The sequence below is a fragment of the Manacus candei genome, unplaced genomic scaffold (genome assembly GCF_025592945.1).
Source record: "Manacus candei isolate 608988 ecotype Guabito, Panama unplaced genomic scaffold, ASM2559294v1 h1tg000037l, whole genome shotgun sequence".
NCBI lineage: Eukaryota > Metazoa > Chordata > Aves > Passeriformes > Pipridae > Manacus > Manacus candei.
In genome coordinates this window covers 2,794,493-2,822,192 of record NW_026138085.1, presented here as the reverse complement: position 1 = coordinate 2,822,192, position 27,700 = coordinate 2,794,493, and the positions used below count along the sequence as shown (strand labels likewise).

Below are 27,700 nucleotides of genomic sequence, written 5' to 3'. Positions count from 1 at the left end.
TCTTCTCGGTGGCATCCAGCAATTTGGTTCTCCAGTTGGATGACTGGAGAAGGATTCAGTGCACAGCTGCCATGGGTGTTTCAGTTCAGGACCTAAGAAGGATGTCCTCATGCCCCCACACTATGTGTTAATGTTCAGGTTATCGGGGTTTGTGCCTTCTTTAATATTCATTGAAATATTTATTTCATACAGATTAGTCAGTAAGAGTCATGCCATGGTTGCTGTGCTTCACCACACCACTCAAAATACCTTGCATGGATTTTGTGAAACACCCAGTGCTACCAAAGACTCAAATACAAAACCAGAAGAGAAACAGGTCTAGGTCTGGGACCAGATTTTTAGCAAAAAAATTGAGGGGGAAAGCAATGAAACCTCCCAGGTGACTGAATATTTAGAACAATTCCAACCTGCCATGTTAGGAAGGAAAAAGCATTTTGGGAAGAAAAAAAAAAAGCATTAGGAAAAATGTTCACCTCTTTATAAGTCTCAAAATGGGAGTGGAGAAAGGTTTGGTGAACAAGGGCTGAGAATGACAGCCCTGGCACGAAGATGCAAAGCAGAGCTTGCTTGTGGTTATTTTCCCTGTAATGAACCAGGTGGAACTGGAATGGGGAAAGGACCCACTCTGGGGTGAAACATCTCCTTCAGTGACATGCTTCCCTTATATAGGTGCCCTATTGCAGGCATCAGCAACCATGGCAGACAAGTTTTCTTGCTCTTGCACACCCCTGGGACTGGGATTCTACCAGTACAGCTCTTTCCTTCTGACAGGAATTTCAGAGATTTTGTATGAATTAGGAAAACCAGGTAGGGTCACGTCCTGGTTACGGGTGGCACTGGGCAAGAATTTTGCTACTACCCAGCAAAAACTGCTTTAACAAAAAAAAGAGGCTGGACAGGAGGTCTGTTTTGACCACGGACTCATCCATCAAGCCAATTCTTCCAAAGATTCTTCACCAGCAATATATTTTGCTACAACGACTTTTTTTCCTAAGCACAAATCATTATCTTTGAATCATGGAGGAGAAATAAAGAGCAAAGTCATCAAAGCTATGGTTTCTTGTGGTTTTGTTGGGTTTTTTGGTTGTTTTTTTTTTTGCCTATTACATGACAAAATTCTTCACCCAAGGCTCAAATCCCAGTCTCTGTTCTGGTGATCATGTCAATATGGGACCCTGACTCTGACATGTCTGACTGTGCTGAACCTTCACCTGAACTGCACAGGGAATGTTTCAGTTCATCAGAAATGCAGATTCAGCCTCTCTGTCTTGAGCTGACAGCTCTGCTGCGTGAAGCAGTGAAGTGTGAGGCTGTGCATCACTGCTGCAAACTAAAAATTGAATGGCCTGCTGGTAGTAATTCAGGTTGGCTCCCAACATCTCATTAAAGCTGACGCTCTATAACAGCACCTTCACGTTGCCCAAAACCGCCTCGACAGCGACAGACAGAAAATAAGAGAGTGCACACTACAGTTCTGTATTTGAGCAGGTAAGATCCTGGAGCAGGACTTGTCCATTTGTGTCTCTACGCTCTACAAACACCACGTCTTCATCAGCAGCATCGTCACTCTACAGCAGCAAACACTATGAACAAACCATGTGGTGCCACACAATGCCGACAGAATCACAGTCCAGCCATGGGGTCACAGCAAGGCATGACAGTGACAGACGAATGACAGAGAAGAGACGACTGCAGACTGGGAACAGGATGTGTGCGGTTCTGTGATGACATCGAGAATGGGTGAGGAAAAGGACAAGAGGTCAACAAAAAAGGGATGTCAAAAATCCTCGATTTCAAAGTTGGTTTAAGTGTATTAGTGTTAGCAGCACCGCTTTCTCTGAGACACCTGACCATAAAGTTCATGTGTTTTCTGCAGTGGGGGGGGGAACTGTCACCAGTCCTGGGGGATCAGGCATGCAAAAACTAGAGGAGATAAGCATCTCCAGCTTCAGCTAGTGCATGTCCCTCCACCTCAGGGGCCTGAGAGGGCAATTTAGGATCCAGAAGTGAAAGACTGGTGTCCCCATATCTCCAGCAAATGGAATGGAAGCATCTTCATATGAAGATCTGCTCTGGCTGACACTGTTGGATCAATGATTTTAAGTTAAGTGATAAATCACAGAATCATCACAGAATCATAGAATGGTTTGGGTTGGAAGGGACCTTAAAGCTCATCTCATTCCAACCCCCTGGGGCACCTTCCACCAGACCAGGTTGCCCAATCTCTCTACTCTCATCTGACCAGCCCTCCCTGTTCTTGGCTTGTACACTCCAGGGAAACCTCACCTCAAGGATTTGATTTCCCAACTGCTTACTCAAAAGGTAACTTGATTTATTTCTAAAAAAAGACTTGAGGAGAATGGAAGGAAAATAATGTGGTTATGAGCAGCTGAGCAGGAGTGGGTAAATGCCCAAAGGGGATATTTTTACATCATTTAAGTTTCTGCAGTGTTTTTCCAAGCTTGCCACCTTGGTGCTCAGCATTACACCCTCCACTTTCATGGGGAACTAATGACTTCCCTGGGATCTAATTTTCTAGACTAACTCATCTCATGCCATCTTTTTTGGAACAGTTTCCTCCCAGTTAAGAACCAGGAATGAGCCACTAAAATTTGGGAGGAGGAATGGCAAAGCTCATCCTGACCCTTCATAGGATCCAGTGGAGGTTATTGCTTGTGGAATGGCAATTTCTATAGGAGCCTTGATCTTCCCAAAATTTGCCTTCCTGTTCCAGGAATGCCTGCCCCTGCTGGCAACTTTTTGGATGGACACAAACTCCTGCTTTTCAGTTAAATACACAAAAAGGTGTTGAATGGAGATGTATGGCAATTGTAACATCCCAGTCACGCCACACACGCCAGGTTGCTGCTTGGAACAAAGAAAAAAGTGCTGCTAAAAATAAATACACATTTTTTTTATAGGTTTACATTTAGAATTTGTGATTTGCTTTGTTTTTGGTTTTGTTTTGCTTTTTTTTGTTGTTTTTTTTTTTCCCAATCCAAACATCTATGTTGGTGCCAGGGAAGTGAACAGAACAGCTGATTTTTTAATCATCCCATTAAAGCCATAAATATAATGTGGGAAGCTCTTAATGGCTTCTGATTAATAAATGAATGGTTGTTCCATACCCTTTAATTCAAATCCAAGATGCTCTGCCAATGCAGAAAGAAGACAAGGAAGAGAAAGAGAAAAAGAAAAACAGGTCTGTCAGAGAACTCTAAAATACAAACACACACACCGTGCAGTTACAGCAGGTTAGCTTTTGGTAGGCTCAGCAGCAGTCACACAGACACTGTATGCTTCAGAGCATTTCAAACCCCCACCATGTTATGCAAAGAAAGACCCAAACAAATTGCAGTGGAAGTTCATTATGAATTCTTTCAGTTAATTATGAATTCTTTTGAGATGAGCCATGTTTGTTAGTACCTGATATGGAATTCACAGTTTAGGCAGGGGGAAGGAAAAAAAAAAAAAAAAGGAAAGGTACACTTGTTCTGAAACAACTCCTGACAGGTCAAAACACATAGAGACTGCAGGAACCTGGGAAAAACCCATTCCTTCCCTCTCTACAGGCCAGATCTGCCCTGCCCGGGTTCCCACGCCCCTCTGTGCCCGGGGGCTGAGCACCAAAGGGACACAGATGTGTGGGGTGTGCCCCGGGCCCCCAGGGTTTGCCAGCCCCATTCTGCTGCCCAGTCTGGCCTGGGGTGCACAGTGTCAGCGGGCACAGGGCCTGCCCATCTCCTGGTGGTGTGTCAGTGGTGCCAGCACCGCTCTGGGCAGCTCAGGGCTGCCTCGACCCGCCGGCGCTGCCAGGGACGAGCTGCCCGGGCAAGGCAAGGAGTCCCTCGCAGGTCTGAAAGTGCAAAATTGCACTGCAAGTTTCCCTGAAGCCTCTGGTCTTCCCAATTTCACTTCTGCTGTGGTTCTGCGTTGTTTTAGAAACGCAAGCACGCTGCAAAAAAGCCCAGATTGCAGCACCTGCTTTCAGATTAACATTCGTAACAAGTGGGAGATTGCAGTTCATCTTGCAGGGGCAGTGCCAAGCACAGGAGTTTACCCCAAAAAAATCAACCACACAGTTATCCAAAAACAGCTATCCTGGATTTTAGTCGTTTTCCTGCTACAGACCTCTCCTAAAGACAGTTTTTCTTACACAAACATTAAAGTTCTCCATACTTACCGCTGTACACAAAAGTGAGCTCTGCTGCTCCCAAGCACCATACACACAAGATTATTTGCAGCTTGGAGATGTCCAGATTTAGTTACTATGTTTTCCATAGGAACTGCTTTGTGCTGCACAGAAATATTGGCTTTCTTTTGCGATGCTGTTCAAAATTTAGGCGGGGAGGGGGGAATTAGCACTAATCATTATGGACATGTAAACACGTGTTCTAAAGCAGGTTCTTCTCTTCAAATCAATGCTGATGTTTGGGGGTTTTTTTGGGGGGGGAGTTGAGTGGCTTTTTAAAATTTTGTATAATTTAAAGGCCACAAAACCTGGCTGCTCTGTGTTTCACATCTCACATGTGGAAAAAACTCTTAAAAACTCTAAAAACAACCCTCCAGAGTGCATTTCACAGGCATTTTGTACAAGTTGCAGTGACATGGACATAATGTGGTGGGCAGCAGAGAACTGGGCAGAATATTCATTCTAAACCTCTTGGTAATCACATCCAGCCCTGACCTATTCCTGAGTAATTCTATCATTGCACACACTGTTTCCCCTGACACTGACAAATGCATGTAGAGATACATCAAATTTCAGCCATAAATCTAAGCTGATGGTCCATCTGATAGCTGCATACTGCCTATCTTGCCACATTTCCTCCCTGTCCCAGGATTTGCTGCAACATCTGCAGATACAAATGGATGCAATTCAAAACATTTTCATGAATTTTTTGCCTGAGGAGCTTGAGCCTTCCCATTGTCCCTCTCACACGACAACTGTCTTTCTTTTGGCTCCCCAAGCTCAGACACAGCTGAGATCCCTGGGTCTCAGCTACAGGCTCCCTGAGCAGGAGAGAAACCATGCAACCCCACAGCAGCTGGAGTGTACCTGCCTCCCTGTGCCTGCAGTTCTGCAGGTGGAGGAAGCCTTTCCCCAGCCTGTGCTCCTGTATCTGATTCCATGGCTACTCAACCCTTCTCCAGCATCACTTCAGGACACAGACATTGCTTCTCTATCACCCATAACTGAACACATCAAACAGGGAGTCACTCTCCCCTTCCCATCCCTCAGAGCTCTTCCCAGCATGGGCAGGTATTGCCTTCCCTGCTGGGATGGTGAAGGAGGAGACACCTCAAGATCAGGCTGGGATTTGGAGGGTTTGTATTCTCTAAAGAAGAGACTGTTCAAAATAATTCAGCACTTTGCAATCCAGACAGAGGCTAATGAGGTGGCCCCAGCTCTGCATTCAGCAGAGGGGCATCATCTTCAAAAATGTGGTTTACCACACAGTGTGTGCTGATTTCATATCAACAGCATTCCAACTGGTATGAAATATGTTTGAGAAATCAAAATTTCTCCTGGAGGCAACAACTTGTTTTGGATTGGAGCAAAAAAAATTTTCTTGACTGTGCACCATGGTTGAAAGAAGTCTCTTTTACTGTTCTAAGATGTTTATCAGGAAGAGCAATATATCCTTAAAAGCTTTGGGTAATATTTTCTGCTAGGTGGAGAGGATGCTCAGCATGATCATATAGTCATGAAATCACCTGAGTTGGAAGGGGCCTTAAAAATCATCTCATTCCAACCCCCTGCCGTGGGCAGGGACAACTTTTACTAGCCCAGGTTGCTCCAAGCCCTGCCCAACCTGGCCTTGGACACTTCCAGGGATGGGGCAGCCACAGCTTCTCTGGGTAACCTGTCTCACTCACAACCAGGGTCTCACCACCCTCACAGGGAAGAATTTCTTCCCAATATCCCATCTAATCCTGCCCTTTGTCAGTTTGGAGCCCCCTTGTCCTGTCACTCCAGGCCCTTGTAAATTGTCTCTCTCCATCTTTCTTGCAGGCTCCTTTCAGGTCCTGGAAGGCCACCCCAAAGCTTCTCTTCTCCAGACTGAACAATCCCAATTCTCTCAGCCTTTCCTCATAGCAGAGCTGGTCCATCCCTCTGATCAACTTGGTGGCCTCTGACAGATCTATTCAGGGGTGCCCAGAAACCTTTGGGCAACAGTCCCCTCTGCAGCCCTTAACCCCCCAGCAGGAAGCAGGAGGTCCAGGCAGGTCCTCCAGCCCCTCCAGACAGGGATTCCCCCCACGCAGTGGGGAGGTGTTACTGCACCCCAGGCTCGTGGCAGAGGGAGCCTTTGGGATGGCTAAAATGAAATGGATGAATCCCAGCAGCAGAGACAAACTGACAACGCTGTTTCTCACCATCAGACAAAAGGCAAAGTCCTACATTCACCTCACCTGCAGTGCCTTTGTGACTAAGGTTTTGTCTATGACGTATTTTACTTATTTTAAAAGATGGACAGACGAAAAACATTTAATCTAAAATATTCTTGTAGGAGTAACGCAGCAAGCGAGATGATTCTCATTGAGCTGTAGATTTGTAGGATGATTAGGAAGGATAAAATCCTCAGCAAACAGCTCTGAAAAGTGGGACCATACTCACTTGGACTTCAGGTTGTCCAAGAATGTTGATAAGATGTTTAGTTACTGTGCATTATTCCCCCCAAACACGCTCTCTGGAACACAGAGCATGCTCCAAGGCATGAAACAAAGTGGAGAATTGACTTCTGAGGGCCAGCAAGAAAATAAATTGATAATAATTTTATTGATAATCAGTTGTACTGACAAGAGTAGCATTTGCAGGACCCTAATCCAGGTTTCTCCCAGTGGGTACAGGGAGCAATGCAGGACAGTGGGACAAGATGGAGAAGAGGACCCTGTGCCTGTGCTAATAACTGGGCAATACACGGAATCTTCAAGCAAAGAAAGTCTGCAAACTTTCCCTAAACTCCACAGACATTTAGCTTGTCCAGTACTGTAACAATAAAAATCATTTGGTTGGCCTCAAAAATCCAGATACACAACAACAGGGTATTCAAAATCTTCTGTGGATGAGCATGCAATTAACTTTAGGACCTCCCAAAGGGCAACCTGTAGTGCTTCCAGGGGAGAGGAATCACCCTGCTATGAAAAACCACAAACACTCTGTAATTACCCAGCCACACCAAGCATAGCCATCACCCTGTAATTCAGTGGTCAGCAGTTATAATGTCAATGAAAGGAAGCTGCAGAATGTCTGTGGAATTTAAAATGCTGCTAAATATTGGTTTGGGGGTCAGATGAGTAAGAGGTGGAGGAAGAAGCAGAAAGGTAGGTAAAATAAAGTATTCTTTTGCTTATTGCAATCACAGCAGGTAGAAAACTACTACTGAAAAAAAGGAAGTGAACAGAGAAGGTAAAATTCAGATCAAGATCTTCCCCGAAAAGCTTGAAGTGGTTCATTTATCCCTCTGCTCATGAGGACACTTTACCTCAGCATCAGGAGCAAGGTTTCCAAACCCCACCCACCAGAAGGGTCACTTCTCCATGTCAGGGTGATGACCTGACCAACACTCCTCTGGCTGCAGCCAGTGACTTCTGAGTGCAAGGGATCATCCTTCTCACCCAATAAACCTACACTGCTCCACTTCCATGCTAGTTCAGCCAGAAGCAATGGAGCCAGTTGTGGGAACAGGTTGGAAAGCAAGCTGCTCTGCCAATGGATATCTGGAAATCCTGCTCTTTGCTTCCAAGCAGACCAGTAGGAAAACTCCAACTATGAACTGAAAATCAATTTATAAAGAAACCACGATTAAATATGGGGTAAAAATGAAGAATATGCTAGATGCCATTGTATGTGACAGCTCTATTCTAGGGTGGCTACATACTGCAACTTTAATTGGGTCACAAAGTAGAAAATGAAAATGTTTCACTAACCAAGATGATGAATGCTATGACATTTGTTCTCCAGATTGGTGATGATTATTTGGGGACGTGAATAAACAGCAAAGTTAAGATGAAGTTTGGGTTTCCACAGACAAGAGGCAAGCATAAATAGAAAACTTTACCCCAAATTTCTAACTTGTTCCATAAATCACAAATGGAAAGAATCCGAATGTGCAGACTTAGGAAATGTATAAATGTTCCTGCTGAGCACGTTTAACTTTCAGTATCTCAGCCCCACCAGGAGTGAAATAGCTGCCAATGTGTTTCATGAAATCTTTAAAACCAGCCAGCCCAAAGCCTGGCAATTTATTAGTAAAATTCCAGGAGGATTTTACAGAGACCTGAAAAGCTGCTTGTAGAAGAGAGAATATAGAGCTAGATCTCGATCTGATGTAAACCAGGTAGCTATGAAATACAAGGTGCCAGCACAAGCTTTAAAAAAAAAGGTTCTTAGAAGGAAGGATGAATTTGGACAGGCTTGTGTCTTCTGGGAAGAGCTGCCAGCCATGGCTGTGCCTATGAAGGAGACAACTGTCCACTGGGTGAGTCTCCAGCACCCACTAGAAGCTCACAGAAGAAAGTTCTGATTCTTTTGGATGTTGCTAAACTTTTCACCCAGGTGTGCCAGCAGAGAGGAAAATCTGGCTGCAGAGGCTTAATGGTCCATGGGTACCTGTGCTATGGATTCATTCTGGCTGTGGATCAAGAATTTGATGTGTTCTGTTCTCACTAATGCATGGACAGCCAGGCAGAGACACCTGTGACCTGTGACCCTGCAGGTACCTGTACCACAGTACCAGGAGCCACCTAACAGCTACACCCATGAGTTTGTCTGTGGAGACATAGAAATTTGAAGACCTTGATGTGAAAAACATATTAGCAAGAGGATTTAATGACTCATCACCATGGAAATAATTCTCTCTCTTCTCATCTACCAGGTCATTCCTCTCTTTTGTGTAGAAATTGCAGACAATCACTGTTCTCTCAGTTCAATGCCATTAATTCTCCTTCAGTCTACATTACAATTGCTGCTACAATTAAATGTTGATTTAATGTCCCTCAGTTATATTGTGTAGCCTCCATAAGGCTCTCTTCTCACAGGTTAGTTAAAAGCTAAACAACACGATCTCCTAACCCTGATCCATCAGCCAATTCCTCATGTGTGGGTGGAGGAGCGTGCACAGAGACCCGCTGAGATCAGTGACATTTCATACTGACAAAAGGCATCTAGACAGGCTAAAGTCAGCACATCCTAAGTCAGGACATCTTTTTCTTCTCAGATATGTGCCTTCCAACTATTTTAATCGGAGTGAGTGAGCAGTTGTTTGCTCTGACATCTCCCCTTCCTTCTGCTGGTAGGTTTTCTGTTTCGATGACTCTGGGAAAGCCATTTGTCCCCACTGCCCTACAGCTGACCTATGATAAACAGGACACAGCTTCAGGTTTCCCTGGATGTGGGGTTGCTATGCCTCAGTGTCTCGGGGCCCTCATCTGCTTTGGGTTACTGTCCACCACTGGTGGCAGCTCAACCCTTGCCACTGCAGCACAGAAAAGCCACACTGCCTCAGACCTCCTGGCAGTGTGAGCCTTGCTCAGAAACAGACCCTCAGGGTGGCTCAGACTAACTCAGGCTCAGCCTAAAGGCAGGCTCAGAGAGCTGACACAGCCAGGTACCACAGCTCTGCTCAGAAGTGGCACCTGGCTGGGTCAGAGCTGTGGTGTCTGTTTGCACTTTGCATCCATTTTCCCAGGTAAGTGGCTGTTTTAGAATGCTTCACTTTTTTTCTGCGATATCTCAACACATTCCCAAGCTAAAATGTGAAGTCATAAGCTGAACAGGAACCACCTGCTGACTTGAATCACTTGCTTGAATCCTGCTGTTGCAAATTCCTACCAAAAGCAAACTCTATTCATCCAAACCAGGGCTGAGTCGGGACTGGCTGGGGGGTCTCCGAGCCCAATAATACAACTCCTAATGAGCTCCTCTGTACCAATCTGTCAGAAAACAGCAACAGTGTGAGCGTGACATGGAAAAAAATCTCCAAGTTTAACATTTCCTCTTCATTTTCAAGCAGTGGGGTACATACCCAGAAGGGCTGGCAGTGGGTACCTGCTCATAGGGTTGTAACAGTGACATAGAGAAATATCACATGCAAGAAAACCTATCTAAATACACCCAATTTTCATCTTAATGACTGCAGTGGTCTAGCAGGTGTTTTGGGCAATCAAATCAAAACAAACCTCCAGAGCTACCTGTCAAACAGACAAAGACAGCCTGAAGTCATGAAGAACATGGGGAGTTTCACATGAGCAAAATCTGAATAAGGGTTTAAATTGGAGAGATAGGAAGCTGCTCCCAGAAGGAAAGTACACAACATCTGGCACGATGCTGGGATGCTGCACCATCTCCATCTGTGGCCCAAATTCAGCAAAGTATCTGCCACACCTTTTCAGAACAGTGTCTGCAATTTAGCTCACTGCAAACTCTCCCTCAGCCCTGGGATATACCTACTAAAAGTAATTTAAATATTTATTATTTATATTAACGAATCAGAAAGTTCCAATCTAGGCCTGGAAACCTAAAATACCCCAAATACATTTAAAACACCAGCAATGGAGGTGTCCTTATTTACTATTTAAGTATCTGTCAAACGCTGGCAGTGTTACCAAATCATGAATCAGGACAGAGCTATTTTATTTCCAGTGGAAATGCCTGAACCTCATTTAATCTGTTTTGGCTTTTGACCTGTCAGAACCCATGTGGGATGAAGCACTGAGCAAATTACAGAACAACAGCAACTTCTACTGTGCCCAGATTATTGATTAAAGTAGAAGGTAAGCATTTGCAGGGTCCACACTCGAGTGAAATGCCTTTCCTATTCAGAAAATCAGCAAGTTCAGTGCAAGATTTTCTGCAGTGCTGCCTCCACTTATATTACCCAACTGTGACCTGAAAGTGAAAACAGCTATAAACACATATGAATCATCTTCTTACGTGAATTTTGTCCAAGTTCAGACAGGTAGCCTGGATTGTTAAGCTGTTTTTACCTTACTATGCTGTGGTTAAAGCAGAGTTGAGGTAGGAAATGTACACGTGTCAGTTTTAAAGCTGGCATTGTTCCTTTGACACGTGAATAAAATTAAAACAAATCTCAGCCCCATAAAAAGCTGGATCCTGCAGGCTGAGAAAAAAAAACAACAAACCACACAGTTTACTCCTGCAATGAATGCTCTGAAAAAGGCATTTTCCTGACATAAAACTCATTTCCCCCCCCCAGTTTTGGTTTTGTAGCGTGGTAGCAATAATGTTTAAGCCTGTTGGACACCACCTTATGAAACATGACACAAATCAGTTCACCAAGTGAGCATCCCACTGGTGTTTGCAGCCAGGGGCCCTGACACCAAAGACTTCCAAGTGGGAAGAAACCCTTCTGCATCACGTGAAAGATCAAACCAGAACATTTTGTTTTGTCGTTTTAGAGAGAGCTTGCTTGGATGTTGGAGCCTGGGAGGATAAATCAATGGAGGTTTCAGCTTCGGAGGCCAATTTGGAACAAAAGGAAACGTAAAAACATCGAGCTGTCCCAAGGGCCTCGTGAAGTCCATTTGCATTTGTCTGTATGCTCCACGGAAGGGAGTTTAATTTGAGCACTTGCCAGCTATTAACACGTGCTAATGAGACTCCTGCTACTGCCAGTTCAGGATGGGAACTGCAGGATTCCTCACAGAGCGGTGGGAGAGGGGTACTGGCAATCAAGGAGTTATCCTGAAGAGGCATTTCTCTTCTTGTTCCCACTAATTAAAGCCTCTTTTGTGGCTCTTTTTGAAAAGCCTCTTTTTAAACCCACCACTTGTGGTGGTCCTAGTGGCCAGCATGGAGACAGGATGGGTTACAGGGAGGGTCACAGGATGGGGCACAGCCAGGATCACGGTGGCTGATTTCCTGCACTATAACTGTGCCTCCTTTCAGGTCAGTCCTTACCCAGACCAGGATCCCACTGATGCTGGGACACTGTCTGAATAAGGACCCGGAAAAATCATCCACCTTGAGCAAAATGAGCTGATGATGTCTATGAGACCTGTAGGAATGGGAAACTAGAAACTGGGGAGCATTAAGTGCAAAGGCTCTTTACAGCTGTTGAATATGTTAAGGTATTGGTCACTGCAGTGAGACACAACCCAGCATGCAAGGCTGACCAACCCCCTGGGAGAGACAGGAACATCTCCATGCCCAGGAGGGATGGAGAACTCCCTGACATGCCCAGCTGGCAGGTTTAGCCTGTATCCTGCCTGACACTGAGGCAGGGAAGCCCTGAGGCAGTGGCAGCCACCAGTGTAACCTCTGGGTCACAGACTGTGAAGTGATTTCATTACAGTCACACCCTCGCTGTGATTTCCTCTGTTGGTACGAGGAGACTCACTTGCCATCCCCAAAGAGTGACAGGAAAATGCACATCTCCTGCCCTGCCCAGCACAGTGTCTCGGGACAGCAGTGCTGGCAGGCACAGCTCCACACACAGCTTGTCTCACACAGCACACCCACCACATAACCCTGGGCCTCCTTTGCCTTTTGCCTGAGAAGAGCAAGCAGCGTTCAGTTCAATCAGAAATGAAAGCAGAGCCCATTCCAACAAACAGGGAGACAACAAGAGCCCCCAGTCCTCCTCCTGGCCACGGTCACAGCTCCTCTTGGGGCCAAGCAGAGCTGGGAGCGCACAAGGCAGGGAGAGGGCTCTTGGAGAACAGAAGAACCTGCTTTAAGGACATGACACAGAGCTACAACAACGAGGGAGAGAGAGAAGTAGAAAGAGACATACTGGAGAAGCTGACCATTGCGAAATGCTGACACCGGTCTCCTGTGAATTCGATCGGACACCTACCGGAAGAGAGAAAACCAGAAAGAGAGAAACAAGATAGCAAAATGACACCCAAACAGGCTGAACTGAGGCCCCTCCAGGTCCCTTGCGTGGCTTCTATCCGTCTGCTCTCAGCCTTCACCCTTACCTGCAGCCCTAAGCCCTAGCCCAAAGCTGACACCAACAGCCATCCCTGACTAGACCATTCTACATCCACCGCTGTGCCCGGGAGGTTTTAAGGAGTGTGGTGCATTTTTTGTCTTCAAACATACTTTGCTTAGGATCTGGCATGTACAATCGCAAAGGCAGTTTCTCCAAACATCTCTGTCCGAAGAATCCGTTTGGACATCTGGAGGGGAAAAGGGGAGAAATCACAGAACATGTCTGGCACAGTTCTTGAGGTCAGAAATAAAAAAAAAAAAGTGCATTGTGATGAATGGAAAAAAAATAAAGGCTTTACAGGTGTATTTAGTCTTTGCTTTGCTTTAACCAGGCACCTGCAAACATCAGTATTCCAGCTCTGGCTTTGACCTGGGCCTTCAAGCAGGCACCAAACCCTTCTGCCCTGTCCTGCTCTGCCTACCTCCTTCCTTCTCACCTGCCAGAAGCACCAGCTGGCAGGAAGATTGAGATGGGCTGGATGTTGCTTTCAGAGACTCCAAGGAGCTGCTCTCTAGACAAGACTGACAAGAGGCACCACAGAGCAGTGAGTGGCTGCTCAGGCGACAGCGAGCGTTGGGTACGGAAAGTGTGTCCCTGTTATCACCCCAGAAATATCCAGGGGTGTTCCAGGGAAAAAGGGTTACGTGGCAGTTAGAGAGAAAGCATGTGCAGAGTCTCTGTGTTAACAGAGAGAAAGGGACAGAGAAGAAAGCTGAGCCAAAGAGGTGTCACATGCTGTCCAGCTGCGAGGCTCTCTCAGGGTATCCCAGCCAGTGTGGGTCAGGATGTGCCAGCTCATGGCCACCAGTTCCACATTGGAATGATGCTGTACTGGCAGGGAAGGTGCCCTGCAGATGAAGGACACCAGGTACAGGCACCAGCCCATGAGTATCCCCCCAGCTGAGCCATGTTTTTGGAGCCCAGGGACATGGGCAGGGTCCAGGAAGGTGCAGCAGCACCAGCAGCCTCTGTGTCGTGTCCCACCACAGCTGCAGGTGAAGCTGGGATGCAGTGGGAGCCCAGCCTTGGGTGGTCAAACACTTCTCCCCCAGGCACTTGTCTCTCTCCCTCACTTCACATCTTTTCTTCTGGATTCCTTGGAGAGTCCTGCAAAGCATCCCCAGCTTTCTTCAAGTCCCAGCTCTCACCTGCCTGTCCCACAACTCACTCCCTTCTCAACCAGCCTCTCCCTCCTCTGAGCTTAAGAGGGTTTTCTCTTCAAAGCATCCTAACATCTGGTTTCCAGCTTCCCAGGGTAAGTGGAGCTGCAGACTCTGCACCTTGTACACGTCAGACCTTCCTGGGTCTCAGCTGTCACCCACAAGGTCTCGCTGTCCCTCAGTGCTGTCCCTCAGTGCTCTGCAACTGGTCAACAAGGAAGGGACTGAAAGACACCTCAGCAAAGAGCACATGGAGCAGAGGCCAAGTCTGATGTCAGTGGCTCAGCCCCTGGACTGTGAAGCACAGCAAGAGGCCAGGGCAGCCTTGACACAGTGTCAGGCAACCTGTCCATGTGGTGGGATGGAGCAGGGCAGATCCAGGCCCAAGCCCAGGTTCAGGTTGTGTGCAGAACACCTTGATTTTTAGAAGTTGTACCTCATGGTGGACACAAACTGATCTGGGTCAGGAGATGGGAGGGAGCACTGGGGGGTCTCAGATGTACAGACCAGGGGTACACCAGCCCACCAGTCAGGCCTGCAGGGATACACACTCCCAAATGGGAGAGGTGAGACCCAGCTGAGGTCTGGAATGGGCTTGAGGAGGCACCAGATGGCTGAGCATGAGGCAGGGCAAGGTGTAAAGATGCACCTCTGAATCCTGCATGATCCAAGGAGAAGACATAGCCAGTTAAAGGCTGCATAATCTCTCCATCTATTGTCCTTCTGGACTTCAACACCTCCACAGCTTCAAACCTGTCCTTTCCTAAAGAACCATTTCCCAGTTCTTCAAGGCGGGGTTTTCCAGGTCCACGGAATATTTCACCTGCTATCCCTCTCACAGAAGCAAGCTTTGGAAAGCCCCAAATGGCCGACCTGGCTTTGACACTTGATTTCTTGCTGGATTTCACTGCAGTTTTGAGGGGCCTGCACTGTGCAAAAAAACCCCGGTGCACCTTCACTGCCCATGACTAAATCTGGTTTTTGTGTTAGACAGCATTTGTTTTTTGGGACATGTCCATGTGGGAGTGTGCTGGGTGACCTCGAGGGCATGGCTCTGCATTGGACAGCACTGAGCTCCCCAGCCAGACACTTCAGCTTCTCAGTACCCAAGTCACTTCTGAAACTGGAAATTTGACTACCTGGTCAGGCAAATATCTTTGAAAAATTCCCTCTGTTTTCTTATTCTTGGACGTTCATCTTGGAGCACAGGAAAGAGAGACACAACCAGCAATGTCATTTCAGCTGCCAAGGAAAGCCCAGCCCAAGGGGTGACCATCAGACATGAGGCCTCTTGACTTTCCCAGTGATGAAGCAGAGGAAGCTGGTGCTGGGAAGTGAAGAAGATGCCCTGCTGGCAATCAAAGAGCACAAACCTGAGGCAGCTTGGGTGGCACATACTCACAAGGACATCCCTAGGGAAGCAGGACTTTGGAGAAACCTCCAAGAGACTGCACTGGGGTTTGATGAAGGCATCCAAAATAGAAGGTGTCTTCCCAATCCTTTTTGAAGTTTACTCATCACCACTGACAGAGTCAGGAACTTATTCACAGTCTTCAAAGGAACCCACTTTATCTTGCAACGTGCTTCCCATTTTCCTGGGATCTGAGATTTCACCTGTGTTGTGAGCACACTGAAGGTCCTCAGGGCTGCTGCTGAATGAAGCAAACCTCCCACCCACCCCAAAAAGGGGTGCTTTGTCTGAAACAAGCTAAAACTGTCTCAGGTGCTAAAAACTTGCTCGTCTGCAAGAGGTGAGCCAAGGCTGGGAATCCAGCGCGACCAAGGCTGTGTGTCCTTAAGGGAAGACTGAAAATAACAGTGAAAACGGGCGGAAGGAAATAAAAACCCGGAGAAAGAAATTGGTGACACATGAAAAAGCAAAACAGAAAGGTGTCAAAGAAGCTTTGATGCCATGACAGCTACCATATAGCCCATCTTCAGATCTCTGCAGGCAGCAGAGCGTGGGCGGGGAGAAGAGCTTTCTAGACAGAAGGCAGTAGATAACTGTCTTCTCTGTGTCTAGGACAGCTCAGGCTTTTCATCTTTAGTTACTAGTGAATCAGCACCGGGAAAAGTGACAGAAAAAAAGCGCTCATGGACAGGAGCACCTTCTGTCACCTTCCAAACTAGTGTGCAAAGTGTTGAGGCACAAGTGCCGCTCTGGTGGACCTGGGTTCTGGCTCCTCATAAGGAAGGCTGCAGGCAGAAACAGTGACCAGGAGACCTTTGAGACCATGCAGTGTTTTTGGTTACTTTCTTTTTAGCTGCCTTGTACTTCTAGGCTGGTGAAGATGATTTGTTATTTATCACTGTAGCTCCAGATGTGACTTCTAGGAAAGAAATTTCCAGCGTGCATGGCACAGAGTCTGCCAGTCCAGACAGGAAGAGCAATGAATTCTGCATGCAGAATCTGCTGTCAGTGGTAAGGGCTTCTGGGCAGCTCTCCTTCAGTGAGGGATACACTAAAGTCAAGGCTCACCAAAGTTGAGAGCCATGAGATGGTCTTTGATCATGGCATCCTTCTTCCTGCACATTTGATCCCAGGCCAAGAGATTTTGTCTGACTCTCCCAGATAAACAGAGTCCCTCCTTCTTTGGAAAGCTCTTGCAGGGACTACACACATGGTGGACCATTCCTGCAAATATAACCTTTGGAGTTTCTTGTCCCCTCACTGCTGTCAGAGAGGCCCAATGGGTTTTCTCCTCAAAGGCCAAGGGAAAAGGACAAGGGTGTGTCTTCAGGAACAGTCCTGGGGAAAGAAAAGGCTGCACCAACTTCTTGCAGACAGCACCTTGTCCCTTCTCCAGTCAGAGTCAAGAACCCTAAAACTGCCCTGGCTTAACTCCATCCCTCTGCTCCTGATTGCCACATCTCAGACTTACTTGCAAATGCCATTTGTAAAACTGGTCAGGGATTTTTCTGTCCAGATTCTGTTTTCTGTTGTTGCTGGAAAATGTCCGATTCTTTCAACTTTGACCTTGAGACCTCAAAAACATCCACAAAGTTTTGCTCTTGGGTTCAGGGTGAATTGCAGTGAAATATTTCCATGGTAACAAAAATGCAGTAAGATGATTAGCCAGATAAAGCATCTCAAAAAGTACAAACCAAAATGGTTTGAAGGAGCCATTTCTATGTTGTTTGCAGAGCACTTATTTCAGAAAATTGAGAAACTTTGACATTTTGCCCTTTATCAGGACAGAGCAATAATGATTGTTAATTATTATTTGCTGCTATTAATTGATAACATCATTATCATAAGGTTCCTGATGGAAGTAAAACTTTTACTGCCCAGCCGTTGATCTAAATATTGCAAGGGTCGGCACATTTCCTTTGCTTCCCTAGATCCTAACAATAATATGCCAAATTTGGCAGGTCTCATAAAGCAATCCACGTTACAGAAGAATGTGAATGAGCAGGTGCTTCAAAATAATGGGATAAGGAGAAGCTGTAGCAGAAGGACACAATGCACTGATGTAAGCAAATGGAAAAAAAAAAAATGTTTCAAGCATGTTGCTTTTTTGTGCAAAGGGCTGAAAAAGAAGACAGTTCTGTCATTGTCCCCTGACCAGTCCCAGATGATCAGGCTCTGGAGAGCCCCAAAAGGCTGGACTCCACAAAACCACTGATGGGAAGAAAAGAAAGCAACCAGAATAAATGCAGAGGCCTTATCCAGAGCAGCTAATCAAGGCATGTTTGCTGTGCAGTGGAGTCCAAACCTCAGGGACATCCACTGCTGGGCTCGGTGAGGGCAACAGCGCCGTGGGCTCTGCGCCGTTGTCTTCACCGAGCCCTGGAGTTGCAGGATCAGCTTCCACACTCTGATGGGGCTCGAGGGTCTGATACAGCTACATGTGCATTAAACAGGACACAGTGAGCAGGATGCACAGACGGGCCACTTGAACCTGAAAAGGCACCTGATGTCGTCACCCAAGATAAACAGCACGAAAAACGCAAGGAACGAGTCCTGGCTGGTTCAGGGGATTTGGAACAGGATGTGGAGATTTTCACCCCTAGCTCAACACTGAGGGCTCTGCATTTCCAAGGGCGTTGCAACACCTACCCACAGAAGTGCTCGTATATCCATGGCAAAGTGACATCCCTGTGGTTGTGCAATGAGCACCAAGTGCCACAGGGAGGGGTGGCACACCTCTGGGCACTGCAGGAGAGCTGAGCAAGCCATGGCCATAGGAGATCTGCCTGATGTTCACCCCCTTGGATGGAGCTCTGGGAAAAACATGCCAAAGCTGCCAGCATAGCTAACCCTCCTGAATGACCTTTCCCTTTCCTGGGAAAATCTGCAGGCAGCAGTATACATGGAGGAGGTGAACGTGTGATTTTGAAAACTGGTGGCTGGGATACATCAAGTAGCTTAGAAATGAACTGATCTTTTCTCTTTTGCTTTGTTTTGGGTTTTGTTCTCTCTTTGACTTACACTTTTCACCTGAGGTGCTCTGACCTCACTCCCTCACGTAATGCAGTGCTGTCACCTCAAACCCAGAAAGCCTGTTTATCTCTCAGCATTTGTAAATCCTTCAGCTTGACTCCTGGTCCAAAATGATAAGGGGGTGTTGCCCTGTAGCATTGTTTAAGTCTGCTGATCCCATGCAAGATCCTGGCTCAGGGTTCCAGTCACCTCTGATCACACACAGGAGTCACGAAGAGCATTTAAGTGGAATGATGAGACTTGGCTTTCTTTGTTTGGCTGGGAAGACCCCAACTGTACCTAATGTGTGCCAAGACCTAACTGGGAAGAAGAGCATTTCTGTTGTGATACACACACCAGCACAGCCCTGTGGCCATGGAACCAGCAATAAAAGATTAGAGCAGCCTCAAGCTACTCCGGGTTGTACCAAGAACCCAGTGGGCTCCAGGAGGGAGGCAGACCCAAGACCAGCAGCTGCCAGTCATCCCAAACTTGTGTTCAACTGGACACAACAAACCAGTCATCACTGCCCTGTGTCCCAGACCAGCTCAAGGCACTGAGACTTGCTTGTGTGCATCCCTTCTGCAGGCACTGGAATTTGCTCTACTCAGACTCTCCTCTTCCCTACAGTTCTGGTGAGAAACCAGTCCAGCTCATAAGGCCTCTCCGAGCAAAATGGTCTGGAAAAGGGTCAAGAAATTCTTCCTGTCGAGAGCCTGGAGCTTGTTAATTTACAGGGGCTGAGGAGTTAGTTCTGTATGTGTGTGGTTCAGTCATTTCTCAGGTTTATGCAGAAAATTTGTAGAATATCTGAGGCAGATCCCACTTCTCCTATCCAGCTTCCAAGTGGTCTGTTTGCAGAGTCAGGATAACAGCACAGATTGTTTTATGTTCAGGTTTCCTTTGACACCACCATGTGCAGAACTTACTTCAAATCAAGGACAAAATTATGCAAGAACACAATCCAAAAAAGACACAATTTCTGGAGCAGCTCCAAATCCTTTCTGGGTTCTTCCTTGGTGAAAAAAAGGAAGACCATTGTCCAAGGTCTAGCTGAAGTGCATTGAAAAGGGAGGGAGGAGGTGGGATTACAAGCAAATACTTTTTTCCTGAGAATTTAAAAGACCAGGAGGAACACGTTTCTGGGAAGCCTGTTATAAAATAATAATAAAAGGCCAGCTGCCAATTTAGTCGATATCTGCAACAAATCAAGCATGAACCACTTCAGGAGAAGAAATTATTTGAGAACTCAGCTGTTCTTTTTGCTCCAGACTGCCAGAGGGGACATCTACAGGAAGCATATTCTGCGCTTCTGGACAGCTGCAAACAATGGAATCCACTCCAGGAAGGATGGTGGCAGGTAACAAAAAAGGACACTAAACTTCTGATGGTTGGCATTGGAAAGGCTGGTGCTGGGGAGCTAGAATCCCCTTAGCACCTGGTGAAGGAGGGCTGCAAGCTGGCACAGAGGGGCCAGAAGACCCCCCAAGTCCCTGCTGACTCTAATCAGAAGAGTAAAGTGGAAACAGCACATGGACACAAAGGTTGTTCCTGGCTGAAGCTGCTCTTGTTTTATCTCTAAGGCCTTTGAAGAGGTTGTGAGCAGAGGGACCTACCAATCTCCTCCATGCTCTTGTCTCAGAGGCACAGGGAGGCTGGAGGACCAAGGCCAGTGTTACAGAGATCAGAAATGCAGGTCAAACCTGCATCTTTGCCTCCTCTCCTTTCTCCTCCGAGGTTGCATCATGGCATCTTTCACAAACACAGCAGTAGGTCTTCTGTCTTGGTGCAACAAGGAAGCCGTGGAACATTGTCAGCACTTTGCCAGGTTGCAGGCAGACAGAGGTGAAGTCTGTTTATCCATCAGCAGCCTTCCCCAAGAATCATCCATGTCACTGGGAGAGCCATTTTATGGGAAACACTATGTTCAGTTCAAAGGCTTCTGCATTCCCCAATAACTGTCGCCCTCTGGAATCCAGAAACTCTAAAGTTACACCACTTCAAAAGCCAGGATTTCTTATCTTCAGTCTGTGATTCAATGATAAAAACACCCAAGGAGAATGAACATTCTCAAGCAGTAAGATGAGGAATGACTGTGCCATGTAGAAGGCACTTGGGTCCCCTGGGTTCCTGTGAACACGGAGTCATCTTTTCTGGTAGATGAGCAGTGACAGTGCAGATCTTCACAGCACCTCCATTTGGGTAACTCTTTCCTGCCCTTCCATACACATCTGTTCAATGGCCATCTGCTTTTAGCAAGTGGTATCTTGGAGCTCATCAGAAAAGGAAATCATTTTGCCAAAGCAAGGAATCCAGGCTTTCAAATGATATGAAATAATTAGGTCTGTTTTGTGTGGCACATAAAATCTTAATGGAATCCATCACTGAGCTTTCCCTCTGTTCATCAGCTGTCAGAGCAGCCTGGTTGGAAGGCAGGCTGTTGTTCATGAGGCTGGAGTTGCCTGCTGAAGGCACTTGATGACTCCCACATCTATCCTTTGTTAGGAAAAACTGATTTTTACATATGGCAGGAGTTTGGGTAACTTATTGCAGTTAGAAATTGATCCTATCTGAAAAGTCTTGATCTGGATTCAAGTTCTTCCCAAAAGAAATAGCCTTGAAATTCATGCTTTTGGAATGACTACATTGCTTGCAGATAAAGCTATTGATTCACACACTCCTCCAGGCTTCAAGCCCTTCCCAGAATGGAATGACTGGAATTGCTGGGGCTTCCTGGGGCTACAGCTACACCAGAATAGTGGCTGTGACTTTATTTCATCATATGGGGCTTTCCCCATGTTTCCTGTGGGGAACATGGGCAAGATGAGCCTACAGTGGCACAAGAAGTTAATGGCAGAGACAACTTCCCTGAAGATCAGGGCTGTGGTGTCCAAGGGCTGCTCTCCCCTCACACACACAGGAGATGTGGAGGACCACAGCTTCTGGTTTCTGCCCTACCCAGCTCTTTAAATGACTAAAGGGGCAAGTCTGGGAGAACTGGTAGATGCTGTTCATCCCCTGTCCTTCCACCACAGCTGGCCCTGCACTGGAGGAGAATGAGGAGGGAACAGTTGTGCTCATTGTGATCCAGCCCACGAGCCTTCCAGGATGATGGTTCTGTTCATCTGTGTCCTTCAAGGCCTGAGGAGCTGAGGTGTGTGGTGAGCATCACATCACTCAGTGGCAGTGGTGCTGGGCTGACATCCACAGATTGTCACACACCTCTGGCTGTGTGTCTCCATGCAGAGGTCTCTGGGCCACACAGGGAGAAAACTGTCAGCTCTGGGATTCTCCAAGCTGGGCACAGGGATGCCTGGGTCACCAGGAGAGCTCAGAAGCTGGCTCCACCTGTTCAGTGAATGCACATCCAGGGCACCACCTCATGCTCATTCTGCAGGAGCCCAGGGGCAGGTACAGGTGTGCTGTGGGTACCTACATGCCCAGCACTGGCAACCAGACTGCACTAGTTATTCAGTCACTATTAGGCTTGGGGGGGGGTGAGGGGTGAGATGCTTTTGGGCTTTCTGGCTGTGAACCAGAGGGGAAAAAGTCTCACATCCCATTCCACATCCCTCAGACTATGCAGCCCCACTTCAACCTCCTCAAGAAATTTCATTTTAAGGATAACATAATGTGTGTCTCTGTTTTTTTATTGCAGGTTTAAAGGGGAGAAATAAACAACTTGCAGTGGCCACAAAGCAGCACAGAGGGGTGAAGAGCTGTGTGCTAAACCTGGGCCCAGGAAATACAGATAGGAGAGGTAAAGGACAGGGACCACCTCCAGTCACGGAGGAGAGGGGACCCAACTTTCCCTGAAGCTGCAGAGGAGAAAGGGAAAAGAGGGGAAAAGAAACAGCCAGGACAAACATATCCTTAGAGGAAGAAAATCCAGGAAAAGTCAACAGTGAGACACACACGAAAAGAGGAAAATACAAATCCTCACCCCCCCACCCCTGCCCCTCTTGTGTCCCCTTCTGAACCTGCACAGCTCAAGCTGCAATTGCCAGGAGGATTTCAGAGCTCCCGCTCCTCTGGCAGTCGCACAAAGGTCTCCTCTCCCCCAGCCAAGTAGTTTCCATATTGACACAAGAACTCCACTCACTTACTTGCACGACAGCTGATTAATCCCCTCGATGTAGTAGCACACCCCACCATTGACACAATAGGACTTGGCTGTTTCGTTGCATTTTCTGGCGTGCCCGGACCAGGAGGAGAGAGTTGTGGTTACTGCAGGGGAAAACAAAAACACACACAAAAAAGGATATATTGTTATTTCCTTTGTTGGGCAATTCTGCTTCCTCAGATGGTTTTCAGCTAGTTTGTTTGCCAAAGTAAAAACCCCAGAGCGACAAACCTCGGCCTGTGCCTTCAGACCCACCTTCACCTCTCCGGGTCCTGGGGCTGCAACCTGACCTTTCCTTTTCCAGAAAACGTGGCCAAATGAGTGAGGAGTTGAAGGCACATCTTCCTCTGAGCGGCCAGCATGTCAGGGCAAGGTCATCTTATTGGCAAGCTGCAGGGAAGAGTGCCCCTTTCCCACCTCTGCTTGCCCTCCCCTTGTGCTCAGAACCCTGGGACATCAGGCAGGCAGCAGGTCAAGAGAAAGATGTGCTGGAGAGTCACAGACTCGTGGTGACCTGCTGCTGAGGCCTGAGCACATCACGATACTGGACTGAGGTGCAGAGATACTGAAGAGGACATTGCACTGCTTCATATCATTGGGAGGGAGTAAGTTTTCAGAGCCAGAAGCAAGTGCCATCCTTGTCCCAGGAGCAGGTCTAACACAAGCAAGATCAGCTCCATCTCTCCCTCCCATTTTCTGAGTGTTTCCCTGTCCTGCCTCAACGACAGAGGTCCAGCAGGAGAAGTCTTGCTGGGAAAAACCCAGCAGAAGTTCAGCAGGAGAAGTCAGTCAGCCCCAGTTCATGCTAAGAGAGAGGCAGCCAGCGTGACTCAAGTTTCCTGGGACACAGGTGCTTTTTCCAAATCTAAAATTTCTTTCTGGAGAAAAGCTTTCCAGACATGTGAGCTACAAAAAAAAAAAAAAAAAACAAAAAAAAAAACACCCAAAACCCTGAAGGTAGTCTGCAGAATTTCTCTGTAATTCCTGTCTCTGAATGACTCAGACAAACTTACAGCCCAAAACAGATTCTCCACAGGTAAGACAGAGGCTTCTAAGAAGGCAAAAACCTGAGCAGCTTTGGGAAATGCAGACCCATCTTCACATAACTCAGAGAAGGGCTGGGCACTCAAAAGCATTGGTTTTTTACGACTGAATACTTAACATCATTAAAGACAGTCCCCTTTCCTGGACTACCCACCTTGCCCAGACCCTAACACAGTTACACCTCCAGCAGTGTGGCTACCACCTACTTTCCAGCACCTTTTATGCTGCAGTCAAGGTTTCTGAGGAGATACTCTCTTCCATCCTGTTTTCCAAAGCATAAATGAACCTTATGGAGAGGTCAGTGACTTCAGACCCGTTCCTGAGACAGAACTCCTCATTGACACAGGATTTGAGGAAGAAGGCTTGAACCAGAGCCCCAGGCAGGAGCTACTCAGAACCACAGGAGGAGCAGCAGAGCGAGACACAGCCTGCCCTGGAGGGAGCTGGGGCTGCTCCCCACTCCTCAGGCAGCCCCTGTGCTCATCCCTCCTTTGCAGAGGCTCAGAGGCTGCATCCCACACCACCAGAGCCAAGGGGTGCATTCCCATGCTCTGGCTCCAGCCCAGCACCTGCTGGGCACATCCAGGCTCTCCCAGGTAAAGGAGGGCTCCCAGCACCCTGTGAAGCCTCTCACGTGTGGGTCATGCTTGGCACCTGAGCAACCAGACAAGCTGGTTCTGGCTCTCCTGCTTTTAGGACTCTCTGCCCACCTGGGGTCTGTGCTTCTCCAAATGGGGAGTTTCTCCCTGGGCTGTGCCCAGCTGGAGCAGCCCACGCTGTTACCTGTGCTCAGCTCAAGGCAGAGCCAAGCTCACTGCATTGTCCCACTCCATTGTCTTCCATTCCCACAGGGAAGCCAACGCCTCCCACTGTCTGGCAGCAGCGGGGCTGTGCACGGAGCAGAGCTGTTTCCACGCCTGGCCTTGAATAACCATCGCCTCTGGCTCTGTATTTTCACAGTCACCCAGGGCACAGCGAGCTGTCCCAAAGTGCTCTGCACAGCAGACATGGCAAATGCTTCAGCAAAGACCCAAAGTGCTCAGAGCCCTGGGACAGCAGAGAGCTGCTCCCTCCGAGGGCATGTCCTGCCAGCCAGCTGGGAGCCAAATGTGGGCAGAGTGTGCACACACTGCAGTGTCTGCAGAGGGTGACATGAGCAAGCCTCCAGTGAAGGGCTTGCAAAAAAACCCTCAAATATGAAAACTCCCAAACTTCTGTAGGAAATTCAGCTCTCCCTTCCAGTTAAGATTAATGGTAACTAGAAGCCAAAGCCATTATGAGTCTACATAATTTATTTGGGGAATGCAGATTCATTGTACAGATGAGGGTGTATAATTCATACCTTTATGAGATAGCAGCACATTTCTACTGGGGAAAGCAGAGCTGTGGGTCTCTGATAAACTGCAAGTGTGCCATCAGATCAGGGAGCACTGAAACTCCATGAACCAAAGCACTGGTGCAAATTGAAAAGCACATGGATGAAGAACAAGCACAGCCTGCAGGGAGCCATCACCCCTGCAACCATCAAATATACCACTTGGTAGAAAGCAAAACGATCCGTCTGGCAAAGTCTTGCATCATAAATCCTACAGGAAAGGATTCTGGGGCAAGGCTTCCCACAGCAAGGGAGGAGCAGAGAGGGAGAACTAAAAACAGAGCCCAGAAACCTCCCCATAGAAAATACATCAGGTAACAAGGTACCCAATCCCCCAAGAGAGGTGGATGGGAAGATGTTGTGTAATGTTGTGATACCAGCTAGAGATTGCATGGCATCTTCATGCCATAGAAACAGTTTTGTCCCTTCTAAATTTTGTTCCTTTTAAACAAATTAAAAGGAGCCTGGCACGAATGAGGCTCCTTTTCCTCTTCCAGGAGGAGAGCTCTCAGTAGAGCTGTGCCTGTCTGGAAAATACATGGTTGATCACTTCTCCTAGAAGCATCTTGCTAATGTCATTATCCTTTAATCTCTGTTTTCTGCAAAAAAAACCCTGTTCTGCCTTTTATCCCAAAGAAGCACAAAGTGTTTTGAACTGAATCACAGACTCATATTACTGTGGTGCATTTGTCAGCAGCAGAGATGTAGCAAAGGCCACAAAGAGAGGCAGCAAGCCCAGTTCCCTGCTGAGAAGCATCATGAAATGAGTCCATTTTAGACTGTGAATTGAGCAGTACTGGTCAAACCAAAGCCCTGCCTAGTCCCTGACAGTGGCCAGGGGATGATGTTTGAGGAAGAAGATCAACATGAGCATGCAACAATAATTTTCTTCTGGCCATCTAAGATGAGCAGCTCAGAGACAACCTAAATCATCCACAGTGTCATTACATTCAGTGGCCTTTGCTGGATTTCTCTAGTTGCTGTTTGAACAAACCTAATCTTGTAGCACCCACAATGTTTGTGACAAGAGCTCCAGTGTTATGGACAGTGTGCAAAGGCACAGCTCCACTTAATCCTTTTAACCTGCCCTTTTCTGGCTCTCGTATCAGAAAAAATATAGTCATCATTCCCCCTTGTTTCCCCTGTGCTACCTGTGGCCTTACAGGTGCCTTGCAGGCACAGGCAGCATCTCCTTTCCTAGCTGGAAAGCAATAATTTCTTTAGTAGCTTCTTAGACAGAGGTTGATCCAGCTGAATATCTTTTTTGGCTCATCTCTGATTCAGTTTTTCCCCTTGGAATTGGTGAGACCATACTGCATACACGATATTTATGGGAAATTTATTCCACTCATAGGAATTCCCGACGTTCATGTTGAGGTTTGATGTACTGAATACAGATCTCTATGTGTTATAGCCCTTGAATCTCACTGTTGTGTGGTAACACAGAGTCTGGAGCCTTCCAAGGTGCCTGATTGCTCTGGGATGTTGCTGCAGCTGGGACTGCACGTTCATGAGGGCAACTATTTTGGGAGCAAGGATGGAGAGACCTGCCAATTCAGAGAGAAGCTCTGGTGGGGGGACAGAGGGAAGCAAAATGTCTCACTTAGAAACTATTAACTGAAAACTATTAACTTGAAATGTGGCCCTCTGTGACACCACGTGGCTGCAGATCATAGACCAGCACCCTGAAGCATGAGACCAAGGGAGATTTCAGTGGGTTTCCATCACACTAGTGGGATAATTCCCAGATTCACAGGCTACTTCATGTTTATCTGTATTCCCCCGTCAGTCTGGGGCCCTGGAAATACCTTGACAACCATCTACCTGATCCTGAGTCACCTGCAGTTTGATGACTGATGTTGGTCAAGTGAACCTCACACAGTTTATTTGCAGCCATGCAGGTACACTCACCTCTGTGCCAAACACGGGACAGGAGTGCCTGGTGATCCAGAAACTACTTTACAAACCTATTCCACCTTAGCTCACATAGTACCAGGCAGATTTTACCCCCTTTTGCATGGTGTGGCAGAATAAGTCCTTCATTCAGGTTCCAACACAACTCCCTCTGTCCCAAATGACTTGAAAGTCGTAAAATTGCTGGGATAAATGGAGATCTGAATAAGCAAGGGAACAGTTTAGGGTGGTAGCTGCAAACTGGGTGGAATGGGACTCATGAAGGAGGTGGGACATGATGAGGGGGTTGTGCAGTAACAGGAATCATGCACCAATGGCTTCCCTTGGTTCTTAAACAAATTAAAAGCAGGAAACAGGAAGCTGTGCATGAGGAAAGCTATGGAAAGGAAGTGGTGACATTTCTTTTTGACCAGTGGGAATAAGCAAGGTGCCCCTGAGACACACAGACTGGCCAGAAAGCTTCTGCAGGGTGAAAGAAGGGCTGGAGCAGCTCAACCATCAGCAGGTCAGATCTCCAGCTGGAATCAGTCCTGGGATGGGGAACAAAGCAGAAGGGAGTGTGGAGGTGAGGACAGGGGAAAGAGGGGAGTAAGGAGGTGAGGACAGGGGAAAGAGGGGAGTAAGGAGGTGAGGACAGGGGAAAGAGGGCGGCCTCTAGATGGATGTGTTTGCAAACAATCTGCAGCCACGTTTTATTGT

The 27,700-nt window shown here is 47.2% G+C and overlaps 1 protein-coding gene across 4 annotated transcripts in view; it reads right to left on the bottom strand.

The window, feature by feature from the left end:
* NRG2 (neuregulin 2) overlaps positions 1-27,700 on the bottom strand; it is a 160,977-nt gene that overhangs the window by 10,143 nt on the left and 123,134 nt on the right. For 2 of the 4 annotated variants that reach the window (XM_051793690.1, XM_051793693.1), the window contains 3 exons: positions 22,652-22,772; positions 12,762-12,820; positions 3,129-3,152 (listed from right to left, as the gene is read on the bottom strand). In XM_051793690.1, the coding sequence (XP_051649650.1) occupies positions 3,129-3,152; positions 12,762-12,820; positions 22,652-22,772 (204 nt within the window). Of the gene's footprint in view, positions 1-3,128; positions 3,153-12,761; positions 12,821-13,072; positions 13,150-22,651; positions 22,773-27,700 lie in introns of all 4 variants that reach the window. The other 2 variants (XM_051793691.1, XM_051793692.1) reach the window with 2 other exon arrangements.